Genomic DNA, 16,245 nt, shown 5'->3' with positions numbered 1-16,245 from the left:
GCCCTGCTCTCATGTCCCTTGCAGGAATAAGAGATGTAGGGGCAGCTAGGTGGTGCAGTGGATAGGGGCAGGTAGGTGGTGCAGTGGATAGAGCACTGGCCTTGGAGTCATGAGGACCCGAGTTCAAATCTGGCCTCAGACCAAACACTTGACACTTACTAGCTGTGTGACCCTGGGCAAGTCACTTAACCCCAATTGCCTCACCAAAAAAAAAAAAAAAAAAAAAAAAGGAATAAGAGATGTCAAACAAAGGGGCGTCAACATCAACAGGGTTGAATGTCAGACCTCGGGAGGGTCTTGCCATGCTCAAGATGGGGGTGATTCTGGAATGGTCGAGGAGAAGGTAAATATCATTGTTCTTAGAGGTATCTGAGTTTAGAAGAAAACCCCATCTCTTTAGGCTGGAGAGGAGATGGGGGAGGAGGGCTCTGTTTAAGTGAAAGTTGCTGATTCAAATCTCTTTTAACCAAAGGCAGTGTATGTAATGGAAAGAGCACTGGACTCAGAGTCAGGAGATTTGAGTTCTAGTACTATGTAGTACTGACAATCAATCAATCAACAAGCCTTTTATTAAGTACTTACTATGAGACAGGCACTGTTCGAGGTCCCTAGGGGACAAGTACAAAGAATGGAACCATCCCTTTTCACAAAGAGCTGCCATTCTAATGAAGACTACTAAGCACGTTTATATAGGATAAATATAAAGAGAATAAATTCAAAGTTGTTATTACATGCAAGGTAGTTTGGGAGGAACAGCGCTTGCAGTGGGGAGGAAAGGCTTCATGTAGAAGGTGATCTTGAATTGAGTCTTTAAGGAAAACAGATTTAGTGAGCTGAAGGTTTGGGAGTATATTCTGGGCATGGGAATGGTGAGCAAAAGGCATAAAGATGAAATGGAAGAGCATGTGTGAGGAATAGAGACAAGGCAAATTTATCAGGATCACAGAGTGCAGGAGAGGGTGTCATGGTCAGTGAGGCTGGAAAAATGGGTTGGGATCAGATTGTGAAGAGTTTTAAAAGCTAAAGAAAGGAGTTTCTATCCCAGAGGCAATAGGAGTTGATTGAGTTGAGGATTGGGGCTTGACGTGGTCACATCTGCCTTTAAGGAAAATCATTTTGGCAGCAAAGTGGAGGGTGCAATGGTGAGAGCCTGTTAAGGCAAGGAAATAGCCACCAAGAGGTTGCTGCAGCGATCCAGACAAGAGAAGAGGAAGGTCTGAGCCATGGTAGCAGACAGATGTGTGAGAGGAGGAAGCTTTAGATGAAGAAGGCCTTGTGGAGGAAGAAATGACAGGGCTTGACAACTGTCGGACGTGTGGGATGAGGTGGAGTGGGAGGGGAGGATGATGCTGAGATGACAAAGCTGGGACGCTGGGGCCTTGACAGAGATGATGAAGCTTGGGGGAGGGGAGAGATGAGTCCAGTTGGGGACATGTTGAACTTGAGATGTGTCCAGAACATCCCGTTTGAAATCTCCAATTGGTGATTGGTGATGTGGGACTGGAAGTCGGGGCAGAGACAGGACTGTGTGTGTGTGAGTCACCTGCATAAAAATGAGAGTTAAACTTTTGGGAGCTGATATGTGGTCTTTGGTAAGTTTCCACCTTTTAACATCTTAATCTCCTCTTTAAAATAAAGAAGCTAGACTAAATGACCTCTCAGGTACATTCTGTTTCTAAAACGAACAGATGTGTCACAGTGAAAAGAGCACTGAGAATCGAGTCAGAAAACTTACGTTCAAATCTCCCCTGTGGCACTTTGCTACCTGTGTGACCTTAAGCAAATAACTTCATCTCCCTGAGCCCCAGATTCCTCATTTGAAAACTAAGGGGACTGAAGTAGATGGTCATCTATCTCTAGCTCTAGTAACACTTGACATGTTGGTGCCATTTTGGGAAATCCCTGCCTTCCCTGTCTATCTCCAAAGATCAGTTGTAGTGAGTCTATCTGGTGAACTGCTTTTGTAATCCTGGCATACAGATCCCTGAGATCTCTTCTTTTCTTTCTAGATCTGCTCTGTGTTTCTCTCAATGGCCCCTGAACAAGGAGAAAGTGGCAACTACAATTGGAGACAGTGTATGTGTAAAGGGGTAGAGAATGGAGGAAGAAAAAGGAAAAGGGGAAGGGGAACAGGGGAAATATTCACTTGAATATGGAAGGATTTAGAGCCGTTGAAGGTAAGAATCAGCAAGTGGTTCTGGCCTTCAACAAGCTGAGGAGAGTGGGTCTCATGAAGAGCTATTCTTACAGTTCAGCCCTGGTGAGTTTGGGAGGAGAAAAGCTATCACACTCAGCCATTTTGAGGGGCACCAAGAAGCTAGCACAGAGGACGTACTAACAATGCCCTTTTTATCCTGCTGTCCCAACTGTGGGTAGGATGAGGTGATACTAGGGTTTCAATACCTCTTTATTCTTTGGAGATGCTCCATTTGGGGTGGTTCCTAACACTCCTCTGTAACACAGATAGGCACAACATATATGCATACATTTTTGTATGTGCTCTCTTCCCTACATGTACAAACTCATTTCTCCATATGCATCCTTGTCCGTAGTGTAGGAACTGTGACAACCTATATGAGAGACAATGTGGAAAGAGCACTGCATTTGAAGTCAGTGAACCCTGGTTCAAATTCTGGCTCCTTTGTGATATTGGTCAAATTACTTCAAATTATTTCTGTGATTCAGTTTCTTTATTTTCACAATTAAGGTGTTGGATTACCTAATTTATGCCTTCTGGGCCCTACAATCAATTCCTGTACATCGTACGGCCCTAAACAGCATGCCTCCATACATGAAACTTGGCAGTGTGGGCACACCAGGAGTGCTCCTACTGTCTCCTCCTCTCCTGGTGTATTTGCCACCCTGTAGTCTCTGCTTGCTTGGGAGCTTGCAGCTTTCAGGAAATCCTGCTCCCTTTCTTCTGCTCCTATGAACTCATCCTGAGTTGCAGCACCTAACCACCCTCCACAGGCTCCTATTTGGAAAGCACTCCAAGGGTGCAGACAGCCTCTTCCCCAGGCTGAAAGTAATTCTGGCGGAGCCAGTGACTTTGCTTGGGGACATTGCATTCATGCCTCAAATGACATTTCATACAATGGAGGGGGCTTGTGACCTTTCCTTTTCATGGTTTTTCCAGCCTTCCTTGCCTATATTCCCACCTCAATGTGGCCATCCCTGCCACCTACAGGAACTACATGAAATAACATCCCCCTGGAACAGCTGGTGTTTCTGCCCTTCTCTGCATTGCAGCTAGAGTGAACTGGATATAAGAGGCTCAGGCTTCCAGGGCTGCCCACAGAAAAAGGAGAGATGAGGGGCTTGGGAAGTCTGGGAGAGCACAGAGCAGCCTACCTGAAGGAAGAGTATATCACAGCATTTTGAAGTGGGAAGAAGGTCACTGGGTGGTGGCCAAGTCTCTGAAGGCATCCCCTACTGCTCCAGAGACACATTGGCTTTCTACTTCATTCCCAAACTGCTGGATTCCTAACCTCCTTATCAGCATATTGAACAGAAATGGCCTCTTGGCTGTTTCTTCTGGGATCTCCCATTCCAGTTTCAGCAATAATGGTGACTCCCGAACACCAGTAGCAACTTCTGCCTTCTCAATCAACCGGGGTTGGGGGTGGCTGCCTAGTTGTGTCCCCAGCTTCAGCAAGTCTGGACTCTTAGTGTGTGTGTATGGGGAGCTGGGGAAGTTTTTTTTTTTTTCCCTTAGTGGGGCAAGAGGAGGCTTGTGCGGATGGAAAAGGGAAGGAACTGTTGATAGTGGGTGCTAGAAAAAGAACCCACTCTGTATTTCAATCCTTCTGGCTTACTCCCTGTCTCTTCTTTTTCTTGCCCCTCTCCTCGTGCCACCTCCTTTTCGGCTGCTGACACCCCTTCTATTCTCTACCTCTTTTTGACTTTCTATCTCTGATAGTCTCTTTCAGTGTCTCTCTCAGTCTCCTCTCTCTTTTTTCCTATCTCCATCCATCCATCCACCCATCATCTATCTATATCTATCTATCTATCTTTCTATCTATCATCTTTCTGTCTGTCTCCATATTTCTCTTCTGTAGGGATATTTCTGCAGAACAAGCTGTTTCTCTAGCCAGCTTCCCCCATCTGGGCTCTCTTTGATGGCAGGGTAACTTCCTAGTCACAGCTTCCACTTCTATCTGTGTTGAAGTCAGAACAAGAGAAAACTACAACAGGAAGGCTGCCATCGTGGGAGTTAGCCAGCCCTCTCGTTGTTCCCCAGTCTTACTGACCCTTTCCCTTTTGCCATAAGACTCTCAGCCTCTGACCGTCTCCTGTATTCCCCTCTGATAGTGGGTGGGTGGGGGTTTGGAGCATAATCATTCTCTGAAATATTCTATCTTCCCTGCCAGGATTTGTGTGACAGGGAAAGAAGATAAAAGGAGCAATGTGTCCAGCTGAAAGAAGGCCGAGGAGGGGACTGACTGACAAGTGTTTTCTAGAAAAAAGACTTACCAAAAGAGGAAGGCCTCTTCTTCCCTAGTCCCTTGGAAAATAGGGCAAGAGGCAGAAAGGGTCTAAGACTCCAGTGGGAGGGACTTAGGTTAGTTTCCAGGAAAGACTTCCTGGGCTGTTCAGGGATAGAAACATATTTAGGTGGGGAAGCAGGGTAACTTCTTCCCTGGAGAGCTCTCGACAGAGAAGTGGTTCTTATTTGCTCAGACTGGACATGTCGGCCATAGAAGGGTGGAGGAGTGTTAGGATTCATGAACTCACAGATGAGAGGGAAGGCAAAGGAGGAGAGTGGCAGCTTTGACAGACATGAAGGGAAGGTCGGAAGGGGATAGATTGGTGGAAAGAAAACTCCAAATCCCTCTCAGTTTTCACCGATTGCAGCCTTTTGGCAGCAGGTTTAATGGTCAGGCAGACATGGTGCCTGAGTATGTTCTTACTCATTTCCTCCTTTCCCTCCATCCCAGAGACCATGAAGAGCTGTTCTCTTTCTAGCTCTGGGCCCTTGGGTGAGGCTGGGTGCAATAGAGAGGTGTCTGCCTCTGTCCAGTCTGTACCTTGTGGGGAAAAGAGGCAGAGAAGCAAGTGGTAACGTCCCAGACCCGTCTCTGCAATGGCCCTGTCAGTGGCTCTGGTGATTGGTTTTGATAGTTAAGTAAAGTGAGGAAAAGATGTGATGCTAGTGATTAAGGTAGGCAATGGGTCTATTGCCTGCTTGTCTTCTGGTGGGAGGTAAGGGCTGATAGCTTTGTACTCCACTGTCAAGAGAGGATGACATCCCATAAACCTCCAGCACTCTAGAACCCTCAGAGGAAGGGGAGAATCAGTAGAAGTTGGCTGTCATTTCCAGATTGGAAATGTCCATAGAGAGAGGCTGATGGTAGGCTCAGGAGATACCGTTAGCTGACACAAGGAAGGCAGGGGCATGCTGGGGACACTTGGGTCCTGATTCTCCAGAACATCCTTTGGGGAAAGGCACTGGCCCAATTAGCCTTTTTTTCCAACTAAAACTGGCTTGTCTGGCCTCTCAGGGGGGGAATGGAAAGGGAGATCAGAAGAGTTTGGCAGTGACTCGGTTGCCCCCAGCACCCCGCTCCCCTGAAGCCCGAGGAGGCACAAAGTCAAAGGTTGTGTGATGTTTGACCCGTCCCTTGCTTTTGCTCCATAGTGCAATGAGGCCAAAGCAGAGGGTTACAGAGGTGAGGAAGGGGAGGAAGCCAACAACTAACACTACAACCAGGCCCCTGCTATCCAGGAAGAAGGGTCCTGGGGTTCCCAGAGTGGTGGCATTGGTATCAGAAAGGGTCCCATTTGGCGACTCAGTCTGGATCACCTCCAACCAGGTGCTCAGCGAGTCATTCCCGGCTACATTGCTGAGCACACAAACATAAGCACCCCTGTCTCGAAGCTGTACTGACCGGATCTCCAGGGTCCCGTCCTCGAGGACTCTCACTCGTCCAGTTCTACCCAGCCAAATCCCCTGGGGCCCTTGCCATGAAATGGTAGGAGCTGGGTCTCCATCCCCTGAGCAGGAGAAGACAGCCTGCTGCCCCTCCTCTGCACTGACTCTTCGTGGCCCAGACCTCTGAATCAGGGCTGCTCTGCAAGTGAAGTGTCCTGGGGGCAGGATGTCTGAGAAGTCCCGTAGGTTCTTTCCCCTGACGGGGAGCGGACTGGCACAGGCTGGGGGGGATTTGCCAAAGTCTAGGCGGTGGCGAAGCCGGAGTAGCCACAGCAGACGGCAGTCACAGATCAGGGGGTTGCCAGCCAGTCGCAGGGTGACCAGATTGCTTGGGGAGGGGAAGGCAGCTTCTTCCAGAGTCTGAAGGGCATTGTTGGCCACGTCCAGGAGGCAGAAGGCCGCCAAACCATGGAAAGCGTGGGCAGCAATAGAGGCAAGGTGGGCCCCTGAGAGGTGGAGCTCCTGGAGCCGTACCAAAAAACTCAGTTTCCGGGCTGGGATACTTGAGATGGGGTTCTGAGACAAGTCCAGGACCCTGAGGAAGCTCAGATGGCCCAGGGCTTGGAAGGGAACGGAACTCAGGTTGCAGTGGGTGATGGCTAGATGGCTGAGATTGAGGCCAGTCAGGCTTCCAGGCTCCAGGGCCCTCAGAGATGGCCACTGGTGGATCTCTAGCTCCCGTAACTGCCCCAGTCCTCTCAGGGCCCCAGGAGGCAGCCGACCAATGTCCAACTCACGTAGCCTCAGCCCTGTCAGCCCTGAGAGTCGGGCCAGGGCAGGCCCAGGCACAGTGCTTAAGTTGCATCGTTCTAGGGTAAGGGTGCTTAGCTTTGCCAGTCCCACAAAGGCCCCTGGTGCCACAAACACCAGGTGGTTGTCCCCCACTTCCAACTGCTGAAGGCTGCCCAGCTCTCCAAAGGCACCGTCCAGGAAGAGGACTATCTGGTTGAGGCTGAGATCCAGTAGGGTTAGGGAGGGTAGGCCAGAGAAGACCCCAGGGGCCACAATTCGGAGCCTGTTACCCCGAAGCCTCAGAGTGAGGAGGTTCCGCAGACCCTGGAAGGCCCCAGGTTCTAGAGTGGAAAGCTGGTTGTGACTGAGATCCAACTCAAGGAGTGGTTCCAGGCGGGAGAGCATTCCCCTTTGGAGGCCCCATAGGCGGTTCCTACTCAAGTCCAGGAGCTCAGTGTCTGGTGGGATCCCTCCAGGTACTGCCTCCAGCAGCCGGCTAGCACAGATCACTGCTTGGGGTTGGGAGGCACAGTCACATGCTGCTGGGCAGCCTCGGCCACTCCTTCCAGCCAGAAGGAGCAAAAAGAAGAGGGGCGGCCAAGAGGCTGAGGCCCAACGGGAAGCTATGTCTATGTCCATTCCTTCTTTGCTTCTGGAATAAATGACGATGTGTCCTTTTTTGGAAGATAGCAGCTCCAGACCTCCCTTCATTCTGGGTACAGACACAGGGTTTCCTTGGGAATTTTTGAGAGGTGGGAGGGAGGAGAGACTAGGGTTCTCAGCTTGGGCATTGCCAACATGTGGGGCACAGGATCATATAGAATCCAGGATTGACTCTCTACACCCCCAGAGTCCTCTCTGGCATCCTCTCCCCACCCCTCTGCACCCTAACCTTTATCTAGAATGGTTGTGGCTTGAGGTACCCGCCGTGTCTCTTGGCTCCACGGCTTCTGGTGGGTGCTTAGGGTTCGTTATAGCCGGCTAAGTCTGGTCTTGGTGAAGAATGTTAGGGAGTGTTCAAGGGGTGGTGTAGAAAAGTGGTTTTATAGTCTGTCCTCTTTATGCTGTGGGATCTCTATAAATTTGGGCCCCTCGGGTCCTTTATCTCTTGTGACTGTCTTCCCCAGTTACCTCACCTCTATCTCTCTACTTACCTGGAGCCATGCCTGGTAGGCAGCATGGATGGCTTGAAGTTCCATCTATAGTTTCCCTGAGTCTCAGGGGTGTGTGTCCATGGCCCAGAGCTCCCTGTCTTGTGAGGAGAGAGGCCCTTACGTCCTGACTTTATCAGCCTAGGATGGAGAAAAACGCTTCATTGAGCTCCAAGGGAGCTGTACCTGCTCTGCTTTGTAGCCTTGGAGAGCTAAGGGTCAGAAGAGCTAGCTTCTTGTTCCAGCCCTGCTATTTACTAGCTTTATGACTTTGGAGCAAGTCACTTTACAGCCTGTCTAAATGTCCTTATATAATAAAGCCTCCCTTGCTAACTTCACAAGCTGCTTGTGAAAACCAAATAGAATAGTGGCTATGGAAGCTTTTCTGAAGTTACTTCACAAGTCCTAAACATTTTTATTATTGAGGGTGGGCAGCACAGGGAGAGGGGTTGGGATCCAGGAGCTTTCCCCATGGCTTCCATACTGTTCCTTGTGACCTGACTCAGGGTCCAGGTCTGTCTCTCTGGGCTAGGGAGATCCAATCTCCCCAGAGTAGTTGTATGGATGACAGCCAATCTGCACATTAACCATGGCACTGAGTGGAGGACGGCAGTATTGAGGACTGGGGTAAAGGGCTTTCCCTACCTGCCTCCCCTCAAGAAGAGATGGACTCAGGGATCATTTGGAAGCAAGGCATGCCCTCTAGGAGCCTTAGAGAGACATTCTCAACAGCATGTCCCCTTTTTCTTATAGAAGGTAGTCATGTTAATATGTGTGAGAAAGAGGGAATGTTCAGATTATGGTCCAAGAATTTTGCTGCTCTCAGGCCCTTTAAATGGTGCTCTGATCTTGCTTTAGGGGCATCCTGCTCTCTTCTGTTCTAGCTGAGAGAGAGAAACACATAGGCAGAGATAAAAGGACACACAGAAAGATAGGAATGGAGGGAGAATGCCTAGGGAGAGACGTCAGAAGCTGGGTCACTCAGCTGGCACAGTGGCTATTGAGTCAGGCTTGAATTGGCACTATCCTAACTGCAGGCAGTCTGCAGAGCTGGCTCACCGCAGGGCCTCGGGGACTGAGTGGCCAGACATCACCCAGACAACTATAACTATGAATGACCATTAGGTAAGGGTCAGGGGTAGCAAGCAGGAGAAGTGAGGGTGGGGTGAAAGAAGAGAAAAGAAATTATCCCTTCTCTCAACTTTCCACATCGAGGAAGAACCTTGGATAGTGGGCAAAAAATGGCCAACGTGACTGAGCCCCAGGAACCAGTAGAGGTGGGCTTCAAGTCAAGGGCTTCTCCAACCCTGGCCCCCTTTTTTTGGTGCAGGTGCTATAAAGTGCAGCCGACAAGGTCAGTTCTGTTTTGCCCTTTCTGTCAATTGGAAAATGGGAGCCTGAAGAGACAGTGTCACTGTCTTGGCTTTTCCTGCAGAAGGTAGCTGCTACACTAGGCACTAAAACTCAGGCGCAATGAAATTTTAAGACATTATAGGGAGAGGGATGCAGGGAAACAATGGAAGCCAGAGCATCTTCAATTTCCAGAGCTGGCTGGGTAGTAGAGATTAACCTGACCTCTGAAGTGAACGTTTCCACCCGACCACCAGGAGGTTCACCCTGAGGGGTAACATCATTCCTGATGCTGCAGTTCCTGCCCATCCTTTCTTATGCTGTACTCCGTAGAGCTGTTTCTCCTTATAAGGCAGGTCCCCTTTCCCTTCCCCAGCCTCATTCTCAGGTCGGGGAAGGGGGGGTGGGCAAGAAACAGAAGGATTGAAGGATCTTTCCTTGGTTTATTTATTTATAAGATATCTAAGAGCAAACTTTTCTCATGATATCTCAATGGTTGCTGTACTGGCTTCCTGCCAGCTGGCAAGAGAGGAGGGAAAGGTGTCAGTCCCACTTCTTTTTCCTCCTTAAATTGCAATGGATGAAGTGGGGAGGGGGGAAGGAGAGAAAGTATAGAGAGATCAAGACAAAACATTTGGAGAAAGGATCATCTCTTCATGTTTGAAGAGATTCCTCCTTCCCAACCTCTATGCTGCAGTCTTGAGGACACATTTGATGCCAGCCTAAACTATCATGTGCCCTCTAAAAGGACCCTGTAACACCCAGATTAGAGTATATGGGTAGGGAAGATGAGGAAACAGAGAGGTAGATTTCAGGTATAATCAGGTCAGAATCACCATTGCTTGGCTAAGAATCCCTTCCCCCCCAAAAAAGGGAAAAGAGCTCCCCTTGGATTTCTTTTCCACAGGCATAGGGCACCAAGTGCCCTTTGGCTCCTCCTGACAAAGCCCATCCTATGTGCCAGCAACCAAAGAATGGGATGGTTTGGGGACTAGGAGATCTATCAGACACCCTTGGTCTACCACACTCTGAAAATGCCATGGAAATGAGGAAAGCTGCCAAAAGATAAGAATGGGGGATAGGGCTGGGACTGATGGGGAGGCACTTACCAGGGAGATCCTGGGAGCTTCATCAGGTTGGGCACTGCATCCTGTCTGGGGCTGAGTACTCCCATCCATTCTGTGCCTTTGGACCCCCTGGACCTCTCTAGCACACCTACTTTCCCTAAGGATTGCCTGCCAGTCTCTGCTGCTGCCACCAAGGTAGAGAGACGAACTGGAAAGCGTTTCTCTCTTTTTCCCCTTCTCTCTCTTTTTAAACCAACTGAGAATGAGTCTGCAGCAAACCCGTTGGTGCAAAATAAATAAATAAAGTCTTAGGGGAGGGCTGCAGCAGGAGCCACTAATACAGGGCAGAGAGAACCAGGGAGCAAGAGAGCCTATAGGAGAGCACCAGGGCCAGGGGAGGATAGCTTTCCAATTCAATAGGATCTCTCGCGCTTAGGAATACCCTTGTAGGATTATAATAAAGACTATTACAGCTGAAAGAGACTTTAAAGCTCATGTAGTCTAATCTTATTTTATGGATGAGGAAACACGATCCTCTTATGAGGTTATAGACATTGAATGTTAGAGCTGACTTGTCAGAAATCATCTAGTCCAACCCCCGAATTTTACAAACGAAGAAACTGAAACCCTTTCATTTTGGGTCCCTCTGTGAAATGTTTCAATCCCAACAGCTAGGGGGAGATTGGACCATAAGACCATTGATTTAGAGCAGGAAGTTATTTTTAAAAGGGCAAGTACAACCCCTTCGTTTTAAAGACATGGAAGCCGAGGGCCAGACTTCCAGTAATTTCGCATAGTAAGTGCCTGAGGCAGGATTTGAACTGTCTTCCTCACTCTCAGACCAGAGCCCAAATCACCACACCATACCATGGTGAGTGTCGATTATGGTGCTGATGGTTTTCTCTGGCACAGGAATGAAATCAGTCAGGTCATCTGGGTAACCTTGTTTAACTCTGGCCAATGGTAGCTCAAACATTTTTGATTTTCTCACCCAAACTGTTGCGTTTCCTGATCTCTGTCCTCCCTCCCCATCACCTTTAAAAATTACCTTATAAAGAAGGACACAAATCTAGAATTGAGTTTTCCCTTGTTACCCTTCCCCAGAAAGTAAAAGTAATGAGACTTTCAGCTTTCATCACTCCCTTCAAGAGCCCTACACCTCCAAAGGGTAGGACAGTAACCATTTGTAAGGGTGTAAAAAGTCTAGGGGCAGGATAGAGTTCTTGGGGGGGTATTTGAAGGCTACCTTCAGCCCTTCTCCCCTCTCCACCCAGAGTCTGTGGCCTGGAACTGACATTTCACAGAATGTACGATATTGTGTCATCATCTCCCCAGAACAAGGAGCAAGTCTGGTGGGTGGGACTGAGGGGATCCTTTGAGGACATGGAGATGGCGTCATCTACTTCAGACATCTCCTTGGTCTGTGCCTGGCTGTTCTTACTCATGTTGATGCCATGAGGTACAGCGGCCAAGTGCTGCTGACACTGTGCTGAGAGGTGGCAGCATCCCAGACCTAAAGCAGGAATTCTCAAGGACAGTGGAATTCAGAAGACCCGCATCATCATTCTCCGGGATCTCTGAGTACTAGGCACTTCTTCCTGAAGCCCCATATGGGTTCGATTGTGGATTTGGATAGGACCTTGTTTATGCATCTTTAAGTGTTTCTCCTTTGTATGAACACTCGTATGGTTTGTGATTATGTTTGTACCAATTCCTGTATCCCATGTATAAAGTGCGTGTGACTTTTGTTCTCATCTTCCCTTCATATTTGTCAACCTGGTGTTGTTCTCCATCACCCCTATACACTGAACTCTTGCAGTTATTATCTCTGCTCCCCCCTGCTCCATCCCTGCCCACACCATTAACACATTTAGTTTCTCCTAAGCCCCCTGAAAAGGCAGTGAAGAAATGTGGCTGCTCATTTTCTATCAAAACCTGGAAGAAAAGGATGGAAAGATGAACTTCTGGGTGATGTATAAAATGAACAGTTCCTTTTGGATTTGAACTGTCTTTGAACTTGATCTGGCTTCCCTGGCCACAGCCCTCTGGGAAATGAAATGAGGTATTTCAAAAATCCCCTCTTGGGTTCAGAGCTTAGAATTGGAATTTGTCCAGTGTGGCCACCGAGTTTCTCTGCTGCCTTGATTCGTCTCTCACCCATATCCACTGTCTGCTCCTTAGGCCTCACAGAAGCTTAGTGGGATGGGGAAAATGAAGCATCATAAAGTTGTAGCTGGTGAGATCCCAGCATCTCTTCCCTCTAGCCATCTATATTACTGCCAAACTGGTCAGTAAGGATGAGACTGCTTCAGGGAATGAATTCAATCACTTGGCCTGAATGGTAACTTACCCCAGGCCACTTCTGGAGGCCATAGGAAGGGGTAGGGGTGGGAGGACTCGGAGAAAGCAGATGATGGTTGGGCAGCAGGGAGACAACTATGGAGGGCTTGAGGTTAGGACAGGAGACTGTGGTGGGGAGGGGAACTGGCCATTCAGCTCAGTCAGATAGCACTCCAGGGGGCTCAGTTTCTGTACTGAAGAGTTCCTTGTAGAGCGGAGGGAAGGCAGCTTGGACAACAACAGGATGGAGGTGCTGGAAAGATTGCAACTTCTCCATGTGCTGGCTACATAAGCTCCGAAGCTTCCCTTTGGGTGGCAGCTGGAGAGAAGTGGGACAGAAAGGGGAGATAAAAAAAATCAGGACCAGATCTCCAGTCCTGACCACCCCTTCCTTGAAGCCAAGTGGCTTAGCTGGCTTCTGTTATCCACGATCTCCGAACTTCATCGTTCTCCCTTAGAACAGAGAGGGCATGGGAGAATCCAGGTGGTAGAGAAGAGATACTTTTTCTGAAGAAATATCTATGTTCGAGGTGACAGTGACGATGACAGTGATAGAAAGGAAAATAGGAAGTGGGGAGTCAGTATGACAAGTTCAGTGAATCGAGTCAAGTCAGATTCTTTGAACCAAGCTAGTTCAGGAGGCCTGGCAGCTCAAGTCATGGGTTTAATTACCAGGGAAGGTTTAGGAAGTAGTGAGATTAAACCCCTGGGGGCTAAATGTAAAAGTCCCCTTGGATGGGTTCCAAGGAGGAGTTGGAATCCCCCTTAACCTAACCTGGATCAATTACTCCAAAGCCCTAGGGCTGGGTCCTTGACAACACACAGGAAGATAGAATTAAAGAAATTCAGGGCTGGAAGGCACCTACAAGGTCAACTCATTCAACATCCATTTTAACTGCCTCCAGCCTAGTTTCCTCATTTGTAAAACAAGAGGCTAATAATACCTGTTGTATGGACCTCGAAGGGTTGTGACCATCGAATAAGATAACTGACCATTTAAATAGTGCTTTTAAGGTTTGTAAAACACCTCAGATAAATTGCCTAATTTGTTCCTTATAATGACCTGGTGAATTAGGTACTATAAATATTATTTTCAGGAAATGGAGGATCAGAGAATAGACCCACCCATAGTTACATCCTGAGTCAGTCTCAGGAGCAGTATTCCAAACCAGATCTTGTCTGATGCCAAGGCCAGTTCTCCATTGTACCAGCCTGCCTCAATGGTATTAGCTCATGTTTGTAAAGGACTTTTAAGAGTTGCAAATAGCTTTGAGATTACATATTATCTATAAAAGTAATTTTCTGAACTTTAATTTTTATTTTATTTTTACATATTTTTTATTTTTTAATATTTAATATTTTTATTTTTAGGCAATTGGGGTTAAGTGACTTGCCCAGGGTCACACAGCTACTAAGTGTCAAGTGTTTGGTCTGAGGTCGGATTTGAACTCAGGTCCTCCTGACTTCAGGACCAGTGCTCTATCCACTGCATCACCTAGCTGCCCCATTTTCTAAACTTTAAAAGTTATATACATAGCAGTTATTATTACTTTGCAAATGTTGAATTTGTCAAAGTCTTCATTGCCAGTAAGTAGAGACCAAGGGATTTGAACCCAACCCTTCTGATTAGGTTCAGTTGTCTTTCCCCTTGATTTGAGCCCCACTTTCAGGGCTTGCTGCCTAAGGGGAATATGTGAAAAAAATGTTGTGGCCAGGAAGTCCTTTGGTTGAGGGTCAGCTTTGAGGTGTTCAGGTAGAGTGGCCCTATCAAATACAACCATTCTCCTATTCTTCAATCACCAAACCTTTCTAGAAACTAGGCCACAGTAGCACCTGTGTGAGTAAGGATACTGGGAGGAAATGTTCCAGCATCACCCTGTCCTCACCCTGATCACCTTTCACTCCAGACAGTTTGGTTCAGACCATTCACAACCCCTGAGAGACAGAGATGGAATAAGAGAAGAACAAGTCTGAAGGCAGATGTGGAAGGATCTAAGAGAGGTAGAGGAACTGAGAAAGCCTATCTGTCCCTCAAAATCACAGAATGTTAGAGCTGAAAAAGATCTTAGAGATTATCTAGTTCAAACCCATTGCTTCATAGATAAGGAAACTGGGCCCCAGAGATTTGCTCAATGCCGTGGTGGCCGAGAAGTGGCAGCGCCAGCAGTCAGCCCCACATCTTCTGATCCCAAATCGTCCTCCCCTTAAGATTTTTGTTTGACCTTCCTGGAGATATGGCCCACGTGAGGCTCAGAAGTCACTACTGCAGTCTGGTTTGCTCTTTAGGAACGAATGCACTCCAGCCTCCATTCCCCTGGGTCTTTGGTAGCAGTGGGGCCTGTGGTTGAGAGCTGGGCTCAGTGGAGCATACAATTGTAGCGGCTCCTGTGCGCTCCCTCCATCTCCCTCCTCATAGGCAGCTAGCTCACCTACCTTAGCCAGGATGCCTTGGCGATGAGTCTTGCACAGAAGATGGTGAAATGCCAGCTCCAAACTGTGCTGCAACTGCTCCACCTTCCTTTTCTCTTGTAACCATGGCCTGTCTGGGGAGAGGAACCAGGCCACAGTGGGGATGGAGAATTGGAGCCCTTATGATAGGTAAGCCAATGTGCCTACTCTTTGAAAAGGAATGGGTCTGAGCCTAAGAGTCCCCATAAAGGGAAAGGATTAGTTAGGGGGATGGCTTTGGTAACTGGGCATGGCTTAAGGGATGCAGGAAAACCGGGAAAAACTTTGAGATGAGATACTCTCAATTCCCAGTTCACTTTATTCCATGACCTCTATTGTCCTATGGGCTAAGACTCCTGATCTATGGAGCCCTACTATCAGGGCTTCCTTTCCCATTCCATGTTTTGAATTGTCTCGAGGGATAGGGGGAAGATACCACCAAATATTTTTATTCAGTTAAAATCAGGTCAAATAAACACCAAAGTTAGCTTTGAAGAACTGAAGATGACATTAAAGGTCAACATGCTGCCTAAGGGGAATATGTGAAAACATGTTGTGGCCAGGAAGTTAGGTCACCCTACACCCCAAGACCCCATTATGTTTTATGTATGTCAGTGTCTATCTATCCCTCTAGACCATGCTTCCCCAGCTGATCTTGTCCTTTTTTAGTAATCTGGAACCAGCAAAAAAGCAAAAACAAAAATAACTCTAGATTTGGGGTAGATGAAATCAGGCACCATGATTTAGAGTCTTCTCACACATACAACATGATTCAGGGGATTGAGAGCTGGTCCTGGAGCCAGGAAGACATAGGTTCAAGACCTACCATTACTGTCATCTGACCCCTCTGTTCTAGGTAACTTTCTAAGACTATAAGTTAAAGAGAAAGTGATAGCCTCCATTGCAAAGGGAGTTTTCTCCTCTGGGAGATCACCATAGCAATGGAATCTTCAGTTCAGCTCTTATCACCTATTCTTCCACCTCTCCCCCCTTCTCCCTGCCCCCCCCTCAACTCTCCAGCTCCCACAAAGAGGTGGTGGCTCTGGCCACCTCTGGCAAAGAGCATAATATACTTTATTAAGGTAGAACTTAATTCCTAGGGACTCACTACCAAGATAAGATGTTCCATCATTTGGGGTTGTTTCCTTGAGAGAGAGAGAGAGAGAGAGAGAGAGAGAGAGAGAGAGAGAGAGAGAGAGAGAGAGAGAGAGAGAGAGAGAGAGAG

At 47.9% G+C, this 16,245-nt stretch overlaps 2 protein-coding genes across 12 annotated transcripts in view; both read right to left on the bottom strand.

Annotated features, from left to right (window-relative positions):
- Nucleotides 1-4,838: 4,838 nt before the first annotated feature.
- Nucleotides 4,839-9,495, bottom strand: LOC114042812 (leucine-rich repeat and immunoglobulin-like domain-containing nogo receptor-interacting protein 4). The gene is made up of 2 exons (XM_027861540.1): nt 7,819-9,495; nt 4,839-7,316 (listed from the first exon to the last, which is right to left on the bottom strand). The coding sequence occupies exons 1-2, from the start codon at nt 7,842-7,844 to the stop codon at nt 5,522-5,524; spliced, it is 1,821 nt and encodes a 606-aa protein (XP_027717341.1). The 5' UTR covers nt 7,845-9,495; the 3' UTR covers nt 4,839-5,521.
- A 1,218-nt stretch (nt 9,496-10,713) lies between these two features.
- LOC114043225 (nuclear receptor ROR-gamma-like) overlaps nt 10,714-16,245 on the bottom strand; it is a 32,610-nt gene continuing 27,078 nt past the window's right edge. For 10 of the 11 annotated variants that reach the window (XM_027862274.1, XM_027862268.1, XM_027862271.1 and 7 more), the window contains 2 exons: nt 15,006-15,115; nt 10,714-12,891 (listed from right to left, as the gene is read on the bottom strand). In XM_027862274.1, coding sequence (XP_027718075.1) covers nt 12,730-12,891; nt 15,006-15,115 — 272 coding nt within the window. In that variant the 3' untranslated portion in view covers nt 10,714-12,729. Of the gene's footprint in view, nt 12,892-14,725; nt 14,911-15,005; nt 15,116-16,245 lie in introns of those variants that run through there. The other variant, XM_027862270.1, reaches the window with a different exon arrangement.

This window comes from Vombatus ursinus, unplaced genomic scaffold, assembly GCF_900497805.2.
Source record: "Vombatus ursinus unplaced genomic scaffold, bare-nosed wombat genome assembly UNPS02014768.1, whole genome shotgun sequence".
Lineage (NCBI taxonomy): Eukaryota > Metazoa > Chordata > Mammalia > Diprotodontia > Vombatidae > Vombatus > Vombatus ursinus.
Note: the sequence above shows the minus strand (reverse complement) of the source record. Positions and strands in the feature narration are given on the sequence as shown.

What these genes read in the sequence shown, in the direction of transcription:
- LOC114042812 (XM_027861540.1), bottom strand. Translation starts at nt 7,844, where the DNA reads ATGCTGCCTACCAGGCATGGCTCCAG. An exon ending in CCTACCAGGCATGGCTCCAG is followed by an intron (nt 7,317 to 7,818) that starts GTAAGTAGAGAG and finishes CATTTATTCCAG; the next exon opens with AAGCAAAGAAGGAATGGACA.